This window comes from Maylandia zebra, linkage group LG12 (genome assembly GCF_041146795.1).
Source record: "Maylandia zebra isolate NMK-2024a linkage group LG12, Mzebra_GT3a, whole genome shotgun sequence".
Taxonomy (NCBI): domain Eukaryota; kingdom Metazoa; phylum Chordata; class Actinopteri; order Cichliformes; family Cichlidae; genus Maylandia; species Maylandia zebra.
This window is the reverse complement of record NC_135178.1, coordinates 16,738,150-16,756,078: the sequence shown is the minus strand read 5'-3', so window position 1 is coordinate 16,756,078 and position 17,929 is coordinate 16,738,150. Positions and strand designations below refer to the sequence as shown.

The 17,929-nt window shown below is 41.4% G+C and overlaps 1 protein-coding gene across 3 annotated transcripts in view; it reads right to left on the bottom strand.

Moving 5' to 3' along the window:
• rtkna (rhotekin a) overlaps window positions 1-14,174 on the bottom strand; it is a 53,482-nt gene extending 39,308 nt beyond the window's left edge. For 2 of the 3 annotated variants that reach the window (XM_004544353.2, XM_024804467.2), the window contains exon 1: window positions 13,748-14,174. In XM_004544353.2, coding sequence (XP_004544410.2) covers window positions 13,748-13,858 — 111 coding nt within the window. In that variant the 5' untranslated portion in view covers window positions 13,859-14,174. The remainder of the gene's footprint in view (window positions 1-13,747) is intronic. The other variant, XM_023155399.2, reaches the window with a different exon arrangement.
• Window positions 14,175-17,929: the final 3,755 nt, after the last annotated feature.

Genomic DNA, 17,929 nt, shown 5'->3' with positions numbered 1-17,929 from the left:
AAACTACTCCAATATCACTTAATCTATTTAGTTTGTCCTTAAGCTCCATTACAACAGCAGCAGTTCCCCGAGGCAGAACTGGCTGCAGGTAAATCTCCCTGCAGTAAACCACAAAGACTTACATATTATGACAAATGCCTAGAGGCTGAACAAAAACAGACAGAAAACAGCTATTATCTCAATGACAGGGCATACTGACAGGCGGTTTAACCAGCTCAAACACTGCATCTTGGCCCGAAGCCACTGAGAATAGGGCAAACTCAGCTAGCCAGAGACAGCTGATTAGAGGGATGTGTAGAAGCCTGACACCTTTGGGCCTGACCGATTTTGCGATGTTAAATAGCAGTTACCTGATTGACTGTTGCATTAGCAGTGACTGTTCTTCTGACTGAAGCAGGGCCAGATGTGCTAATTGGCTGCTATGAGGGAGCCAATGTATTACACAACCAGTTAATCCCTCACCAACTCTGAGGTTTAATGAAAACAGAGAAGACACACACACACACACACACACACACACACACACACACACACACACTGAACCTTGCATAATAGAATCACAGAGGGTTGAACCTCTCTAAAGACAATACCCGGTGCCTCTGTTGTTCCTGAAAGGAAGTGTGGAGGAATATGGAAAACTTCCTGTCTGTACACCTAATCGGCTGGAGGAAAACACACTGGAGTCAAAGCACAGAGTGACCTGGTGGTGCTCTGCCAAACAACATTAAACAGGAAATATTATACCTGCCCTGTGCCCTGTGATGGACCAGCAGCCTGTCCAGAATGTGCCCAGCCTCTTACCTCACGTTGGAAAAACAATTCCGAAAGATGGATGGATGAAAAGCTGTTATACCTGCTTTAACAAGTTATAAGATTGCCCCACATATCTCCACAATGTGCACTTCAAGTTTCAGCTCAGGATACCAGACAGATCCTTCATTCTGCCAGGCCTATAATAAACCTGATTTTAGCTCTGCTCCAAACAGGCTGTTTCACTGTCTGTAGTTCTAATTCCAGCAGAAGTGCTGCTGCCCACGGTCCGTTCAGCTTCACGTCTGTGAGTGACAGAGCACAGCAGCAGCACGTTCAGATGACCACAGAGGAAACAGACCTGAATGAAAGATTCTGTCGCTTCCAACATATTGTGTAAATATAGTCAAAACCACAGCACAGCTGTTGTTTTTAACTTTAGTGAGTGGTGACTTGGCAAACAGGATTCAAATCAGGATTTAGAATAAAAGAGCAGCAGCTTGGAAAATGGCAGTAGGTGAGAGCTAGTTAACAGGCGTTTTAATGGGCATGGTTCAGCCACTGTTTTTTACTTGTTCGGCTGTCTGACAGCAGAGAGACATCAACATGTAACACAAACTGGTTTTATTGGGCGCTTGGCTGTATAATATACAGAAACTGTCCGTCAGCACTGCAACTGCTCGGGACACAACTGCTTGGGTTAGCATACATGAATCTAGCCGAAACAACAATGGTGGGGCTGTTCTTTTAGAATTTAACTGTGCAACTTGGACAAGTCTTTTTCTCCACTTTAACATGACACCCATCTGTAAATCTGAAGTCAGAGGTGCTTTTCAATTTAGCGAGAAAGAAAAGAAACAAGAGGTTGATGTTAATGTGTAGGACAGACATACTGGAGACACTTTGTTATGTTAGAAAAACATAACAATGAAAAACGGCAGTGTGCATGTATACGTTGGAAAAAAAAGTACTTTGGCTTAAAGACGGATTTATTATTGTTTTAATCTTTAAAAACCTTCCACATGCATAAATGACAGAAAGGGCTGGGTTTGGTGGCACAATTCAAAACACCCAGGTTTCCTTTATCAAATGTTTTCAAATGTCAAAAAGCAGAAAGACATGTTGTAATAAAACATCATCGGCAGATCCCACAAATCTGAACACAGAGTATTCCTATTGTTTAGACCAGCAATCCATAAATATAAAATAATATTAGGGAGATAAAAAAAAAAAAAAGAGTGTAAAGAAAATAATCATACTGGTGATTTTCAAACAAATGTAATGTTAAACTTCTAATCAGCATTAATGAGTAACTGGATTATTTCCTTATGTAAATCGATATGTGTAAAAAGTTAAATGCTGTCTTTGGGCTGAGGCACAGTGTGGCGGCAGAACAGGGCAGGGAACCACACGAGGGCCTCAGGCAGCCGTGCCCCAAACCACAACAAAGAAGTCTGACTATCATCAAAACCAAATCTGAAATCTGAACTCCACCACGACTCCCACTCGCTTAAATTACACACAGGGACACAGACAGCAACCCACGCTTACATACACAAATGCACATCTAGACATAAATAGATATAAACAAGTTGTAACAAAAATGGTCTCCAAATTTAGACAAGTGCCTTTGATCATGCTCGCAAATACTGTTGTTAAAATGAAACGGGATTGTTACAAACGTTTTTCACACGTTCAAGTAGATTTTTGGTCACACAGAGAAAATAAAAGACCTCCCAGACCACCAAATCAGCCGCTGTACACCAACATTTAACACAAAAAGTCACAAAGGTGAAGTTTTTTTTTGTTTTACATTAAGATAAAATTAAAATATTTTGTGATTGCACACAGTGAGGGAAAAAAAATGCTCTGATCAAAGTAAGAACAGGCGCACAGAAACAGAAAATCTGACTCAACAGACTGGAATATCACAAGACTTCAATTACTTGGCAGTGTTAGGGTAGTTTAAGGCAGACACTGCTCAACATGATGAGAGCCGTGCGTGATGAGCTGTGAAACCAGACATTTCATAAGGAAACCCCCTCCAGAGGTCAGTTCTCAGTTACAGAGCATGAAAAACCTGCGGCGACAGCCACAGAGTCATAACTCAGGCGCAGAGACGGTGTAATGACATTGTAAATCGCAACAACAGCCTAGCTTGTTATTAGGTGTATCAGCTTGAAGTGTGATACACTTAATAAGAAATCTGTCCAAATGATGGAGCTTCTACTTTAAGGTTAGGTAAAGGGGATGTTGTGGTGATGTGTGCAACGCTGAAGATGAAAAGTCAGACATCCGGCTGCAAATCACGCAACAGATATTCTTCTTTCATTGGAAATCCCATACTGTAATGGATGCCTTCACCCGAACCCATGGGTTAGCATACAAGATCTGGGCGAGGAGGCTGCCTAAGTCAGGGTAGAAGGCCAGGGAGTGTTTTAAGTGCTTAGTTGGAGGGCTGATCTTATTTCTCAGTATCACCCATTTTACTGATAGCTGTGAAAGAAAAACAGACTCTAATACAGACGACTATAGAGACAGTTCAGCAGTTCAGCGGCAGTTTGGCTGCTCCCCAGAATCATTGCTGACTTTCAGGAACGCTAGCTCAGCTGGTCACAGGAGACTGCAGCATCTCATCACTCTGAAGGACCAGACATCTCAGTGAAAGAGGAACTCTCTCGTTAGGAAATTCATCTCAATTGATTTCTTGCCTCAGGGGTGCAGGCTGTGCAATATACAAGGACATGTGTGTGGCTCAGGGAGGATGTGTACACCAAGGCAATTCATTTACGTTTTTTTTTTAAAAATGTGAATGATTTTCTAAAATTAGTATTCATGACCGTAACATGAATATAAAGTGAACATTTAAAATTGTGAAGGGAAGGAGAAAGACGCGGCTCAGCAGCTGTGCAATGTGAAATGGAACAATGGCTCCCCCTGCAGATTAAGCAGCTGCAACAGCAAGATGTGCCGCCGAGGGAAACACTGTTTAACAGTGCAAGTTACAGAGTACTTCACAGAGAAATAATGGTTACACACAGCCTGAAGTGAAAAAGCTTTGATGTCTGTGTGGTGCACTTAAAAGCCTCTAATCTGGGGAAGTAAAAAAAAACAAGAACAACAAAAAAAAGGGAAAAGGATGTAAAAAAAGCTCCTGTTTGTTTCCAACTAAAACCAGACGTGACAAAGATGACTTTCACAGACACGAGAAGTTCAAAAAGAAGAAGAAGAGGACAATGTTTCCAAATATAAACAGTAAGATTATAAAAACAAAAGGTTGAAAACCTGTAGTTTTATTAGGCATGAGGTCATGCCTGCTGGACTATAAAACTTATTTTTATCACTGATTAATGCCAAGGCGCTGTTTGTTTGTGGGTAAAAACCAAAGCAAGAGCCACTAATTGAAACATCTGCAGAAACAATACAAGACTAAACACCTGCAGAGGAGACATTCAGGAAACTACAAATCAAACAAACACTGCATCTTTATGCTAGGTTTAATACTTTTGCCAGCTTGGAACGAGGAGGGAGAGGACCTAATGTGGCATTTTAATCAAAAAGGTATGGAAAGGCAGCATTACCTTATACGAACTGAAGGTCTTCGTTGTTTATAAATTCCCCCCTCGATTCAGAATATTCAAAAAATAATCTTCAGCACTGGAATTAACTTCTTGATAAAAATGTTTCTTTCATATTCACATGACACCGTGCAAATGATTTATCTCGCAGCCACTAGCATTTCTTAGGTTTTCTGACTGGCTGGCTCATTGTACTCGGGGGAATTATGCAGTGAGGGTTGAGTTTGGACACAGGCACAGAAAGATAATAATGCATAATGTGCCCTTTATGTAAAACCAACAACATGTTGGGTTTAATTTTTTTTATACACATCGGTGATTTTGTACTGCGCTTTTTCTTCAGTTAGTGAAGTATTAATTTAACCTAACTTCAACAAATACACTGTTTAGAAGCACATCAGATGTCAATGGGGAAAACAATCATGCCGGATATCTATACTGAAATGAACTGGGTTATGTTTTAAGAAGAAAAGGATGTCACATAATTTGAGGGAAAGGTTCATTCAACTTACAGAATTTAAAGACATGCCAGAAATCTAAGGAAAGAAATATGCTGGACATGATGCTTTCTCCACAGCTTCTCCACGCCCTTTCACATTTGCTACATATGCTCAGGATAAATCTGCTCTCATCTGTGAAAAGCACAGGAGGTCGGCGATGGACCTGCCAATTATGGTATTCTATGGCATTGAGCACAGGGAAGACTAAAGGATGCTTAGTCCTCAGGCCACCCTCATGAATTATGTTTCTGATTGTCTGGTCAGAGACATTCATACCAGTAGCCTGCTGAAGGTTATTTTGTAGCTCTGGCCGAGCTCATGCTGGTCCTTCTGGCACAAAGGCGCAGACACCAGTCACGCCGATGGGTTAAAGACCTTCTACGGCCCTGTCCAGTTCTCCTAGAACAACTGCCGTCTCTCCTGGAATCTCCTCCATGCTCTTAGATTGTGCTGGGAGACACAGCAAACCGTCTGGCAATGACAAATGTTGATGTTCTGTCCTAGAGGATTGTGTGCAGCCTCTGTAGGGTCCAGGTATCACCTTATGCTACAAGTAGTGACACTGACACTAGTCAAATGAAAAGATGAGGTAGGAACAAATGCCAGTAATCTTGACCTGTAAAACAATTCCTGCTTTGGGGATTGCCCTATTGTTGTTCGACTTCACCCATCGTTAACTGCAATAACACCAAAGCAGCTGAAACTGATTAACAACCCCCTCTGCTACTTAACTGACCAGATCAATATCCATGAAGTTTAACTGACTGTTTTTTTGAGCAGTGTAGCAGAATCTTCCATAAGAATTCTTCAAACTCTAAGTGCCTTCTTCAAATTACCCTTTTGTTCAAACAATGCCTCCAATTGATTTTCTTAAATTAACTATGAAACATAAAACAGCACATCATAGCATCTGTGAAGCTGTAATTAGCAGAAAAGTTCATTTTCTGGCTAGACAATTAATCACAAGATTGATTGATTGCAGTGTATTTCAGTGTGACGTACAAGAAAAGTCCAACAAAACCACGAACACTACTATAAAGGTGTATCAGATGGCTGCATGCTGTGAAATACTTTTAAGGCAGTTTTTGACTGATTTTTCCTTTGTGCTGTTATGACATTTTGAAGCCCTGATTGGCCATCCTATTTTACTGCTGTCAAACGATGCAAACTGGCATTCGATCTGCTCTACCTAATATCTTTTTGGCAATATGATTGACACTACAAGTGCTTTTTCACATCGAAATGCGGCTCACATTTGATGGTATAGTCACAAAGGTATTCAGAGTATCATTCATATCTGACGGCATGCATAATTAAACATCAAAAATCCGCATGAGTGAACACCTACAATGATCACTTTCGTTCCTTGAGGTAGGCAATAACGAAAAAACACAGGGACAGACCACAGAAAATAAGTGCTGAGACATGAGCAAAAAACCCAGCCTTACTACAATATGTGACAGTGCACCGTCTGCCACTGGGCCCAGTAAACACACACATTAAGACGCAGGCATGCTGGCAGGGACTTGTACACTGTGCAGCATGCTGGGAAAGCAGACATGCATAGTAGAACCATCTGCTCTCATAAAGTCAAACACCTGCTTGGCATCAACAAAACAGAGAACATCGCTGGCGCTTGTGCCCCCTTTGCCCTCTCCTCTCCACGGTAACATTCAGAGAACTCCCCATTAGGCTGCGCTGCAACAAATTTAAGATGCGGCTGTGAATTCAGAACCAACGCCGCACTAAATTATTTGGTACAAAGAGCAACACAATACCTACATCTGAAACATCCACAGTTTATCGGTTATTACATGCCGTTCACCGTAGGGTGCAGTCGGTCATTTACCTTGAACACATCACTTTGTATCTCAGTGAGATTACACAAAATGAAAACAAAAGCCTGGATCAGTGCAGGAACGGGCATGCACAACACACCCACTTGCCCCTCTGAACATTTCTCAGTATTGATTCCTTTCACTGTGCGTTCTCCTGTATAAAAGAGAGGCCCTGACTCTATCTATTTCATATTAATGTTAGGTGGTTATAAGCCTCTTTGTGCAGAAAAAGAAATGAAAGACAAGACCAGAACAAAAAGAGCTGTAGAAAAAGGTGTAGCACAGTGGGCTGACATAGACATGCCCCATATCCTTCAGCCTTATTGAATGTGTGGAATTGAAGGTTAATGACTTGTCCCTGGTGAAGTTACAGGCTAAAGTTAGAATATGAAATGTTGCAATGAACCCACACAGCGTGCAAAGCGAGTTTTTTCCCCCTCACTGTTGCCCTCTTTGGCTTCTAGGGCCATACAAGATGTAGGAAACCTCAAACCTCGGGGGTTTTATAATTTCATAAACCCAAATTCCAAGCGCGACATACAAACGCCAACATCTACAAAGATTTCTATTTCAAGCACAGCATGTTTGTCAGAGAATGGCATTTTTCTTCATGGAGACAAAGCCGCTCATGTTTCTAAGCCCTCGGTAATAAAAGGGGCTGACGACAAGTGCCTCGGACTGTAAATGATACCGCATGTTGGAATTTGGGTGTGCATGTGTGCCTTTTTGTCAATGTTTAACAAAGCTGTACTCAGTGGGGGTCTTGTGTTAGAAGGAAGAAGATACTTCTAACATAAGACAGTCAAATGATGTTGTGCAGTGTGTTTGAGCTTGGCTGAACAAGTTGGCTGAATAATAAAAAAAAAAAAAAATTTAATTTAAAAAACAGAGACTAAAGGAACATAAACCAAATCGTCTGTGGCTTTCCATAAGTAAAGAATCTGGATCAGTAAAGTGGGTTAGCCCTGAAGTATGTGTCAAAATGGACCCATTTCCCTGTTTCATCAGGGGATCTGAGCCCGAAAGCAGTGGAGTGGCCCACATAATATGGCTCTTGGGAGAAAGAAGGTGTTAGGAATGATAGAATTAGAAGAACAAGGACTGGCAAACGGATACAGAACAAAGGGTTTACCTGCTCTACATTCCATTAAATTTACCATTTCTGTCATACAATCCAGAGGAAATCACACAGCGCTGTTCTACTACCTTATTCAGAGCCTATTCTAGTTCATTTCATATTTCTTTAATGCCATGTCGCAGCCATTCATACACATATACGTGAGCTTAGTTCACAACAACGGACGAACACAAATCCTTCCATTGTAACATTACCCTCTTTCCCAATATTACGAGAGGATGGAGACAAGAAGGGACTTGTATGGCAACAGGTCTGGGTTACTCTGACTCAAAAGCTTTATCCACCTCACTAACTGAGGTAGTAACTGAGTGAGACAGCTCTGATGATGCATGGAGGAAGTTTCCCATCTGGGAGAGTGGGAAAGTATCCAGTGATTAAGCCTCCAATACTTAGCTCTCTGTCTGTCTGTTAACCGAATCACTGCCAGTGACAGCCTTACACAGGACAGCGTATGCTGGGTGAACAAAGGAGAATATGCAATGGACCTTACTCAGAGAGACACTGGTGCTTAGTCACTGTCTGTATGTGTGTGTCTGTGTATGCGTATGAGGCAGGGGATGACCGAATGATCACATGAATGATTAACAGCAAGTTTAAAACATAAGCTTTCATTCATAATACTTGTTGGTACGGTAGGCAGGGACTTCACAATGTACAGACATGTGTGAATTAGATACTGGCTGTAAGTGTGACTCACTTCCTCTATGTGCCTATATGTATATTTTACACGCCTGTTCTGCTATCGGTCTTGTCGCCTTGTTCACAACAAAACCCTTTAATGTGCAAAAGTGCATATCAGTGTTTGGGTGGGGTTTACTTGCAACATAAGAAGCAGCAGACCCTCAGCTGTTAAACTGCACCCTGACACCAGCTGCCAAATAGAGACACTAACCACACAGCAAGACAAGAACACTTATGTCCTTACACAAAGGCAGCCTAACTTTCCATTCACAGCAGCAAGAAGCTGGAAGTAGATCACCGAACTAGAATACTGTAACAAAGCCACAATAGAGGGTAAGAAAGTAGTGCGCTAACACTGATTGCCTAAAAATGAAAAGTCCCCACAATAACCCTGAAATGTAGTTTTATCTTTTACCATCATGAGACTAACCATCTCTGCAACCCAAGCATTAAAAGTTTTATCCACCCAATGGGCCTTATAGATAAGATAAGGCTGTGAGGAAAGTGCTGCCAGCCCACAAGGACATTCTGTATCTCTGAGTCTAATGATGCGTGCATGTTTGTGGGTCACAGAAACCCCAACAAACAGGTGTACTGTACATTTTGTTTTATATGTAACACAATATTTTTCCCCTTGGCAAATGTAAAGACTCACAGCAATGATGAAATTCAAACAACTGAGTCAGTGTTGCAATGGCAATTTAGTTTATATTATACTGTCAATACAAGAGCTTAAGGGCTTTTGTAGACACACCTAGACTACGAGGTGACTGTCAGCTGTTTCTTTGAATAGCTCACTCACTGAGTAAATGAATAAATTAGACTCAAATCACTATTAAGACATTAAGAATTGTTGATGTGAGTTTTCATGCCAAACAACAGATCGTTGTGTTAAATAATAAACTACAGCATAACCTTGCCTTGCATGAAAATAATAGAAATTGGCGCGTGGGTTGAGTTCAACAGTGAAAGAAGTTAGAATCTATTTAATACTTTATTTGAAGAATAAAGCTTTGTTCTCACTATCACCAAACACATTAGGCAAACAGTCCAGCCATTACCACGGGGAACAATGGCTGGCCATTGGTTGAATTTTACCCGAGTCTCGATGAAACCGAGATTAAACAATTTAAAATTTGTGCGAGCTCACAGACGCTGCGTGGGAAAAGTCCTCCGCAATGACGTCGCCATTAAAAAAAAGAAAAGAAAAGTTAAACATTTACTGGTTAAAACATCAAACCCAGAAAGTCTCCCAGCAGACAGCTCCAGTGGCGAAGCTTTGTTTAAGAAGAGAGGTTTCACAATGGCTAAACTTTTCCCTGGCATCTCTCCTGTACCCCTGCAGTGTTAAAAATGCGAGAAAGCCCTGAGGGTACACATGTGAAACACACACGCGCATGCACGCACACACACACACACGCGCACATATCTCTATGTAGGGCAGTCTTCAAGCAGTTATTCAAGAATTCAGGAAAGCGGAGTGCATCCAGTCTTCAGAAAGCTCAGGCCTCTGAGTCCCTTCCCAGGCATTTCACGCCCCAGAACAGTGTTTAGTTTTTGGCTACAGTGCAGCGCAATAAGCCAATTGTTTTTTTGTTTTGGTACACAGGCCTGCCTTGAATGTGAGACTTTCAGCATTCCTTCAAAGTGAGTCTTCACTCAGCGGATGCACGGCTTGGGGTGCTTTGTCTTTGTTGGCAAAAAGTGTTTTTCCCGACAACATCTACGCGACCTCTCTCCCTTCGTGTGTGCTCTCAGGCAGATATATGCTTACATAAAGAGGTCACAGTCTTCTGCCAGGCCACATGAAACACCAGAAGCGGCACTTGGAGGCCGCTGCCTCTGTGAACTATAAAACACACGTTTAAACATCTGGAGAAAACATACTGGTTTGTAACTCCAAAGTAGATCAAATATTACCAAGGTGCAACAGTTTCGACTGATAAAAGGTCATAAATTAGTAAAAACGAAACAAAGCAAATAAACCTTTCTCTAGCTGACTAACGTGTTCTTTTTATGGCCAAATGATAAGCAAAGACAGTTAGTATCCAAAATTTCACTAAAGCCACAACTATGTTCACTTTGGATACTTCCTTTAGAGAGCCTGTGGCTACACAGGGTGGAGGAGAGCATGACACCAAAGCCAACCACAACCCAAAACTGTTAAAGCTTTTTCCCAACAGAAATGGCACACTCCCAGACCTTGCCATACACTGTTGCAGGCTGAGAAAAGAGTGTGGGTGGATGGGCGCGCCATCGCGTATACCTAACCACTTCCTGGCCCTTTATAGCTGGTATTAGCCACAGCGCTGTGGACCAGTGTGGTCCATCCTTGAATTAAACATGGCACGACGGCAGAGCAATGAAATAGTGGACATTCCACCACCACCTCCATAATAACTGCACTATCCCAATCTCCCACCGCATGCCTGGCTGGCTTCAGCTGAAAGAACAGAGCTGGTGAGGATGGAGACAGTGTGTGTGTTTGTGTTTTTGTGTGTGTATAGACTGTGTACAGATACACTGGTGGCCTTGTGGATCAGAGTGAAAAAGCAGATGTGCTCTTCGCTCCCACTGAGCAGGCAGTCAAAGGATCGACGAGACGGCTGCAGTGTGGACATCTGTACAAATCACTTGTTCGCTTTCTCACTCTTCCAGCTTGTGGCCATATCACCCTGTCAATTTGTGATACAAAAACAGCAGCATGCCTCGGCTCTATGCCGCAGAAGACGCAGAGAGAGAACACTGCAAGACAGCCAGCCAGGACCTTTATGTTTCGATAATGTAGAGACACTCGAATTACATTCAAGCAGCATAAAAAAAGCTTGCCGTGGATGTAATATATCTAAATGTCGAGCAGCGCCTGGCAATATTTTAAACATTTGAATATTTTATTTGCATAACTGATTGCACTACTTAAACAATTTATGGAAATCACCAACGTCTGCCACTGGATTTTTTTAACGCCATTTAAAGGATAAAAAAATATGCAATGCAAATTCATAATTGCACTCCTGTATATCTGATGGAATATAAGGGCCTGGATTTGATAAATGGTGTGTGCGTTTCATTTGTTGATAACATGTCACTGACTTAGAAAAATTCGACACAGGCCACCTTCGCTCGCACACATTTACATAAGAGAATCAAGTGCTGGCACATTCGCACAAACGTGATACTCCCTGGCACTGTGAAAACAGGGTGCTTTCACAGCGCTTCATTGAAATGCTGCAGATTGGTTCCACGGTGGCACAGAGAGAGCCCCGTAACACACGGAGCCAGAGGAAGGTCCCAAGTTCCTGAAAGAGGATCATTAGCATTGGCAACAAAGGCAGAGACACAAATTACTCTTGTATGAGAACCAGTGGAAAGCAGATTACAGAGTTAAGGAAGTGATCATTGTTGTCGTTGTGAAAAGAAAGGAAGTCTTTACCCTGATAAATAACTAATACAGAGACCGGGGGGAAGTAATGAGAATTAGAGGTGGAATATTTATGAAGCTAGCTTTGAGGCTGGTGTTGCTAGTCATTTCTTATCAGTACTTCAACTGTTTTTGGTTTAATTTCCCAAAAGAATAGACAAAACAGTACAAAAATAGGTAAACACTAACCTTCACTAAAGCACACTGGCCAAATTAATGATTACTATGTAATAAGGTTAATAACTCCTGCTCTGCACACTAAAAAGACTGTGCTATTTCCTCATCTCTCTTATAACAGTGCCTTTGAGAATGTTTGTTTATGCAATTTGTAAGCTCCTTTTTTTATTTAATGTCTGATCTTCAGCTCGCACCACCTGATAGAAACCAGACAAGACATGAGATCATCCCCTCCTGTCTGTGAAGCTGTACAGACTTAACCACATTAACACCGCTGCACATCTAGTGAGTGTAACTGGCCTGTGCGGGCCTGTGTGCCAGATATGATATATACAGGCTCCTCAGACGCCGGATCCGAGTAAATCTGACTGCGGATCAATACGATGGAGTGTGCCTCACCTCCCAGGGGTTAGTAGTGTTTTCTTGTGACATGAATTATAAACAACAGGTGAACATACAGTTGCCTGACAATGTTTATGCCTGCACACGGTTATAAAGCAAGTGAGATTCAGGGATGTAGGAGAGAGCAAATCAATACCCTGCCTTGATCGTTTGCTATATTGCACCATTAACATTCCTTATGTATCCTCTTACATCTGGGCCTCCCCGTCTCTTTGCTCACACACACTGTTTCACACGTACACATCCCCTTGTCTTACTCCTGTCTGGCAAAACAAAATCCCAATCATCAGCTTCCAGAACTGCAGACACATCTCATATGTGAGCGTACTTTTAATTTAGCAGATCCAAAAACAACAAGGATGTGCTTTTGACTAAAAGCAGTTTAAAATTAACATGCAATCTAATGAGGGCTCACAGGCAAGTGTGCATGTCTGGAAGGGAGTGCAAAGAGAGGTGCACAGAGGCAAGACTTCCACCCAAACACTATTAAAGTGGATCGTGAGTAAAAATAATTAGAGGTAAGTTTGGAAGTCACTTCTAAGCCTGCCTGCTTTACTGACAAACAGTGGCTAATATGAAGCAGATGCTGACATGGGCGATTTGTAAGCAGGAAGAGGGAAAACATGCAGGAAGAATTGCAGTTCTAATCCAGTGACAAACAGCTGAGGGGGGAAAACACAGGACTACAGCTTTGACCTAGTTCCCAACTTATTGTTGAGGATGTATTGCCCAGCAGTCAAAAGTGAAACATTTAAAAAGAATTAAAAGTGAGTTGCTTTGAGAAAGTTTGCAGATAAAATGTCAGAGAGATGTGTAATGATTTAATAATGTAATACATTTAATGAAAGAAAAAGAAAAGCATCTGAAGGTTCAAGCATCATAACCAAAACTACACAATACAAGGCTGAGGAAGTTACCATAGAGACACGTTAAAGTCTCTGCGGGTACATTATTAGTTTTTATTTAGAGTCGGGTAAAGCGGTTTGGAAATGCTGCAATTAGACGTTTAATTTGAAGACGTGAGCGCAGCAGCAGCAGCAGCAGCTCTCCTGTGCAATTTAATTAAGTTTTTTTGTGTGTGTGCCGAGCAAAGCAGGCTACACTCTCGCATTCGGAGCAAGATTAAAAGTCTACCAGATATTTTGGTTTGTAGAGGGAGTGAGATCAGTCGAAGTTGTAAACAGAGCATTTCTCTTCTCTCTCTGTGTGTGTATGTGTGTTTGAGACGGCTGCGATAAGACAATCGGAGAATCAGAGTCTACCTGGGATGTGTCCAGGAAAACGCTCTTTCTGAACTTCCCCCGCCGTATCTCCATTTCAAGGGCAGAGCCGCGAGCAACGGTGGCTCTCGCTGTTTGATTTCGGCAAAACATCGTTTCTGCTTTCTGGCAACTTCAGTCAGGGCAAGCCCCGTGTGGAGCGTTTTAGTTCAACTTGAATGGAGCGCAAAGCGTAAGAAGCCGCTTCGAAAACTGCCGAACAACCAAAGCGCACAAGAACCAGGTTGGCATAAAAAACAAAAAAGCCCACAAAAATTTAAGCAACCACCCCAAAACACCGGCGCTCCTTCTGATGTGAGAGGCTGAAGCAGGTCTTCTGGCAGGAAAAGAGCGATTGAAGGGCCTTCCTTGTCAGCAGTTTCCCAGTTTTCACAGCACTGTCCCGAGTGCGTCCAGCAGTGACACAGTGACACCCCATGTGGTACAGCTGACTGAGACCTAACTTTGCCCTGCTCTGCATCCAGAGACCTCTACTGGTGATGAATGGCAGAGACTCACTATTGCACTTCGAAAACCCTGTTGCAGGCCCACTTTTTTTCTTTTTCCTTTCTTTTTCCTTTTTCACTGAAGCGATTACTTGGAAACTCTTTCACAACACAAACTATTTAAGCATTAAGGTGTAGTATGCACCATGAAATAAATTACATATAAGCAAATAAATAAATAAGAAGGGAAAAAAGTCCAATTAGCCTTTATTTTGAGAGCCTTGTCTGCTTTTCCAGTGTTTCCTAGGCATTATTGTCAAAGTGTAACACATTGCTATTCTTAATCCCATTTCCATATATATTTTAATAAGCGAAAGTTTCTCAGTTGTATTAATTGCTCGTGTTCACATCACTGGGATGACAATGAAAATCGGTTTTATCGGCAGCTTTAGCTGCCAGCTGAAGGCTTTCGTAGCCACTCATAAAAGGAGGCTATAAGGATCTTTTTAAACATAATGTTTATAACAGTCATTATGTGCTCCTCTGGAATTCTCTTTTCCCTAATATCAATAATGTAGCCACTTTACGGGGCTGTAAAGATAGGGGTATGGACTTTACTTTCATGGTAAGACGTTTTATTTATGAGCATCTGCAACAGAGCATGACGACCCAGCAAGAACGTGAATCAGAATTTGTGACTGTGCTGGAGCTTCTGGGTCAGAAGGTAATCGAGGCTCTTTCTCGTTGACACCGAGGTCACGTCCACGAAAAGAGACAGAGGCCTTCATCCAGTTCAAAAGCATAAGAAAATAAGAAAATAAATCAGATACGCATCCCTTGAAGTTACTGTATGAACCGGTTGCCTTTGTTGCAGGTCATCAGCACAAATGTCTGATACTTTGCACGTCTTGTCTGAATGCTTCAAATTCAAAAAACCCTTTTCTAGATCTGCTTTCTTTGATAAATTGAGCAATTCACTTGTGATATTTCAACTATTCAAGGCAAAAGAGAAGTCTGGGCTTTGTCAGTTATCCATCCATTTACTGCAATCCCATATTTCAAATACTCCTTTATGCAAAAAAGACACACAAAAGTTAAAAAGCCTAGGCTGGAAATCAGTTCAGCAAAATAAAGTCTTAGACAGGGATCAGTGTGAGTCAATGCTGGCTGTAATGATCTTATTATTTATTTTAACTGCTTTCATACATAATATGTAATTACCTTGGTATCATATATTGCTGTTTTTTAAAATTATTATTTGTTTTGTTGACTTCTGTCTGAATCATAAACAGCTGTCTGTCTGCCAATATTTAAATATTAATTTTGTGATTGTTTGCTGGCACTTCTTTGTATGTAAATATGTAAATAGCCCTGCTTTTCAAATTCTCTGTCGCAGCCACTTTACTCAGGTTGGTACGCAGCCCTCACCGACACTTTAAATCTGTGATTTAACACATAGAGCTGAGTTTTACCAGTTCTGCTTAATAGTGCAAATTTATATTTAACTGTGTCAACAAACATTTTGTTGCGTTTGGTGTTAATGGTGTTTGTGCCACTATTTTCAAGATGTAATGTTGACTGCAGTGAATGTTTGGCGCTCTATCTTTGTGGAAAAAGGAAAAGGGGTTAGCACAGCTCCCGTTTCTCTAAAAATCCCCCAAAGTCTCTTATCTAAAAGCAGGTTGTTTGTTGATGTTGGGAGCTTGGGTAAATAGCTAAAGGCACTGTAACTCATGCAGCAATGCGATCTCACTTGGATGTCTGTCTGTTTCCTAGAAGGACCTATGTGAAATGCAGATTATGTTTACATGCTTCATGTAGTTCTGGTCAGTAGGGGGTAGACAGTCACAGAGGGGAGCGGTGCTTTCCCAAGCAAGGTCTGACCCCCTTTCAACTCCTCACTGGGCTCCACTGAGCCCTTTGGGCAGCTCAGTTTGCTGCAGAGTCAGGCAAGCAATGGGCTTATGTGCAAGCCTCGCCGTGGCAGATTTTAGACCCATCTGTGGGGAAAAGATAAGTCTGGTTTATCACCCCTCATTTATAGTGCATATTCTATTTGTAAATTCCACAAACTACATTTTCTCCTGTTACCGTCCCTCTTTCTTCTCCTGTTCTCTCTCTTTTGCCCCCGCACATGCACACAAAACAGCAAAAAAAGAAAGAAAAAGAAAACAAAAAGACTGCTGCAGTGAGAATCAAATACAGCAGTAAACACTGGCAGTCACAGTGGGCAATAAAATGCCGACCACAGCCAGTACACAAACAAAGAGACTGCTCTTCTGTCAAGCAATGGCTATGGAGCAGCTGGAGGACGATCACATGGTATAAAAAAAAAAACAACAAAACAAAACAAAAAAAAGCCAGGAGACAATCATGCTGTTACAACCTATCACAAAACCATATTCTGTTCAACCTTCTCTCGCTCTCACACACAAATTGCTCACCACTTCAGGAAGAATGAGCATAAAGTAGAGGAAATATAGGAAATATGTTCATGAAATGAATGTGGCACAGCTTCAGCAGCATGATTGTGGCTGTTGCCACTGTAATTGCATGTGGTTTTCTATATTCTAAATATAAAAATGAACAAAGTATCTGCAACCATCGTCCCATTTCCTCCTCTGTTCCTACACTATTAAACCTCAAACATTCCAGCATAGTTTTCAGGACATTGGAAAGAAAGTCACGAGCAGACCCTGAGTTGTCATTATACAAAATATTAGAGCCAAGAAAGTAATATGCCTAATTTGTGGCAAAATGGAGTTTTGAAATCTAGGTGTTCCTACTGGAAATATCTCCCAAAGAATTTGTCAAGTACAAAAGACATTAAAAAGAAAAATTGGCAGAGAAATTGCATTAGAACTGCTTCAGTCCTCGAAACATAAGCCTTTTATTAAATATTCCCTCATTTGATGTTGATTGTGTTGGAGAGTGCCCACAGGTCCAAAATATTCCAAAGGCGTTAATTGGGTGATTGTTAAGGCTGTAGCATGTTAATATATATTTATCCACACCGTGACGCCTCCACAGGTTTTTCCCTCCATTTGTCTGTATCTGTCTGTGGTCCTAATGTCTCAGTACTTTTCTCTAATCAATCTTTATCTGCACGACTAGTTCACTGTAATACTGTCTGTAGCTGAAACTGTGCCTTCTATCAGCCTGAAATATGCGTCTACGTGATGTGAGCTGAAAAAGATTATGATGGATGTGATTCTATATCGGGCAGCAGATGAGGGAATACCTCAGGGAAAATGGGGAGCTCGTATCCAAGGAACATATTGGAAAGACTCTCTGAATTAACAGTGTGGAAATCACCAGAGGGACTAAACACAGGACTGAAGTCTGGGTTGGAATCGAATTCTAAGGATGGCAAGTGTACAGTATACAAACTAATGGTGGCATAAAATGTTCCTTTGTGCGGCCGTTGTTTTGAACAGGACTTAAAAAACAGCTGATGATGTATTCATGCCACATTTTCCTATAAATACATTACACCAGTCTGACTTCTACTGGACAATATTTGCCATTACAACCATATGCTACTGAGTTCATCGCATACACACAAGTAATATCCAGTAATCCTTTGGGGGTTTTTTGCCATTCTGTAAAATCAATTAGAAATTTTTTTTTTTTTTAAAGTGATAAAGTGGATCTTATTAAGCAATTGCACTGTACAAAAAAATAATGTATACAGTCTTTTCTAGCATAATTGAAACTATATCCAAGAACAGGTACCCGC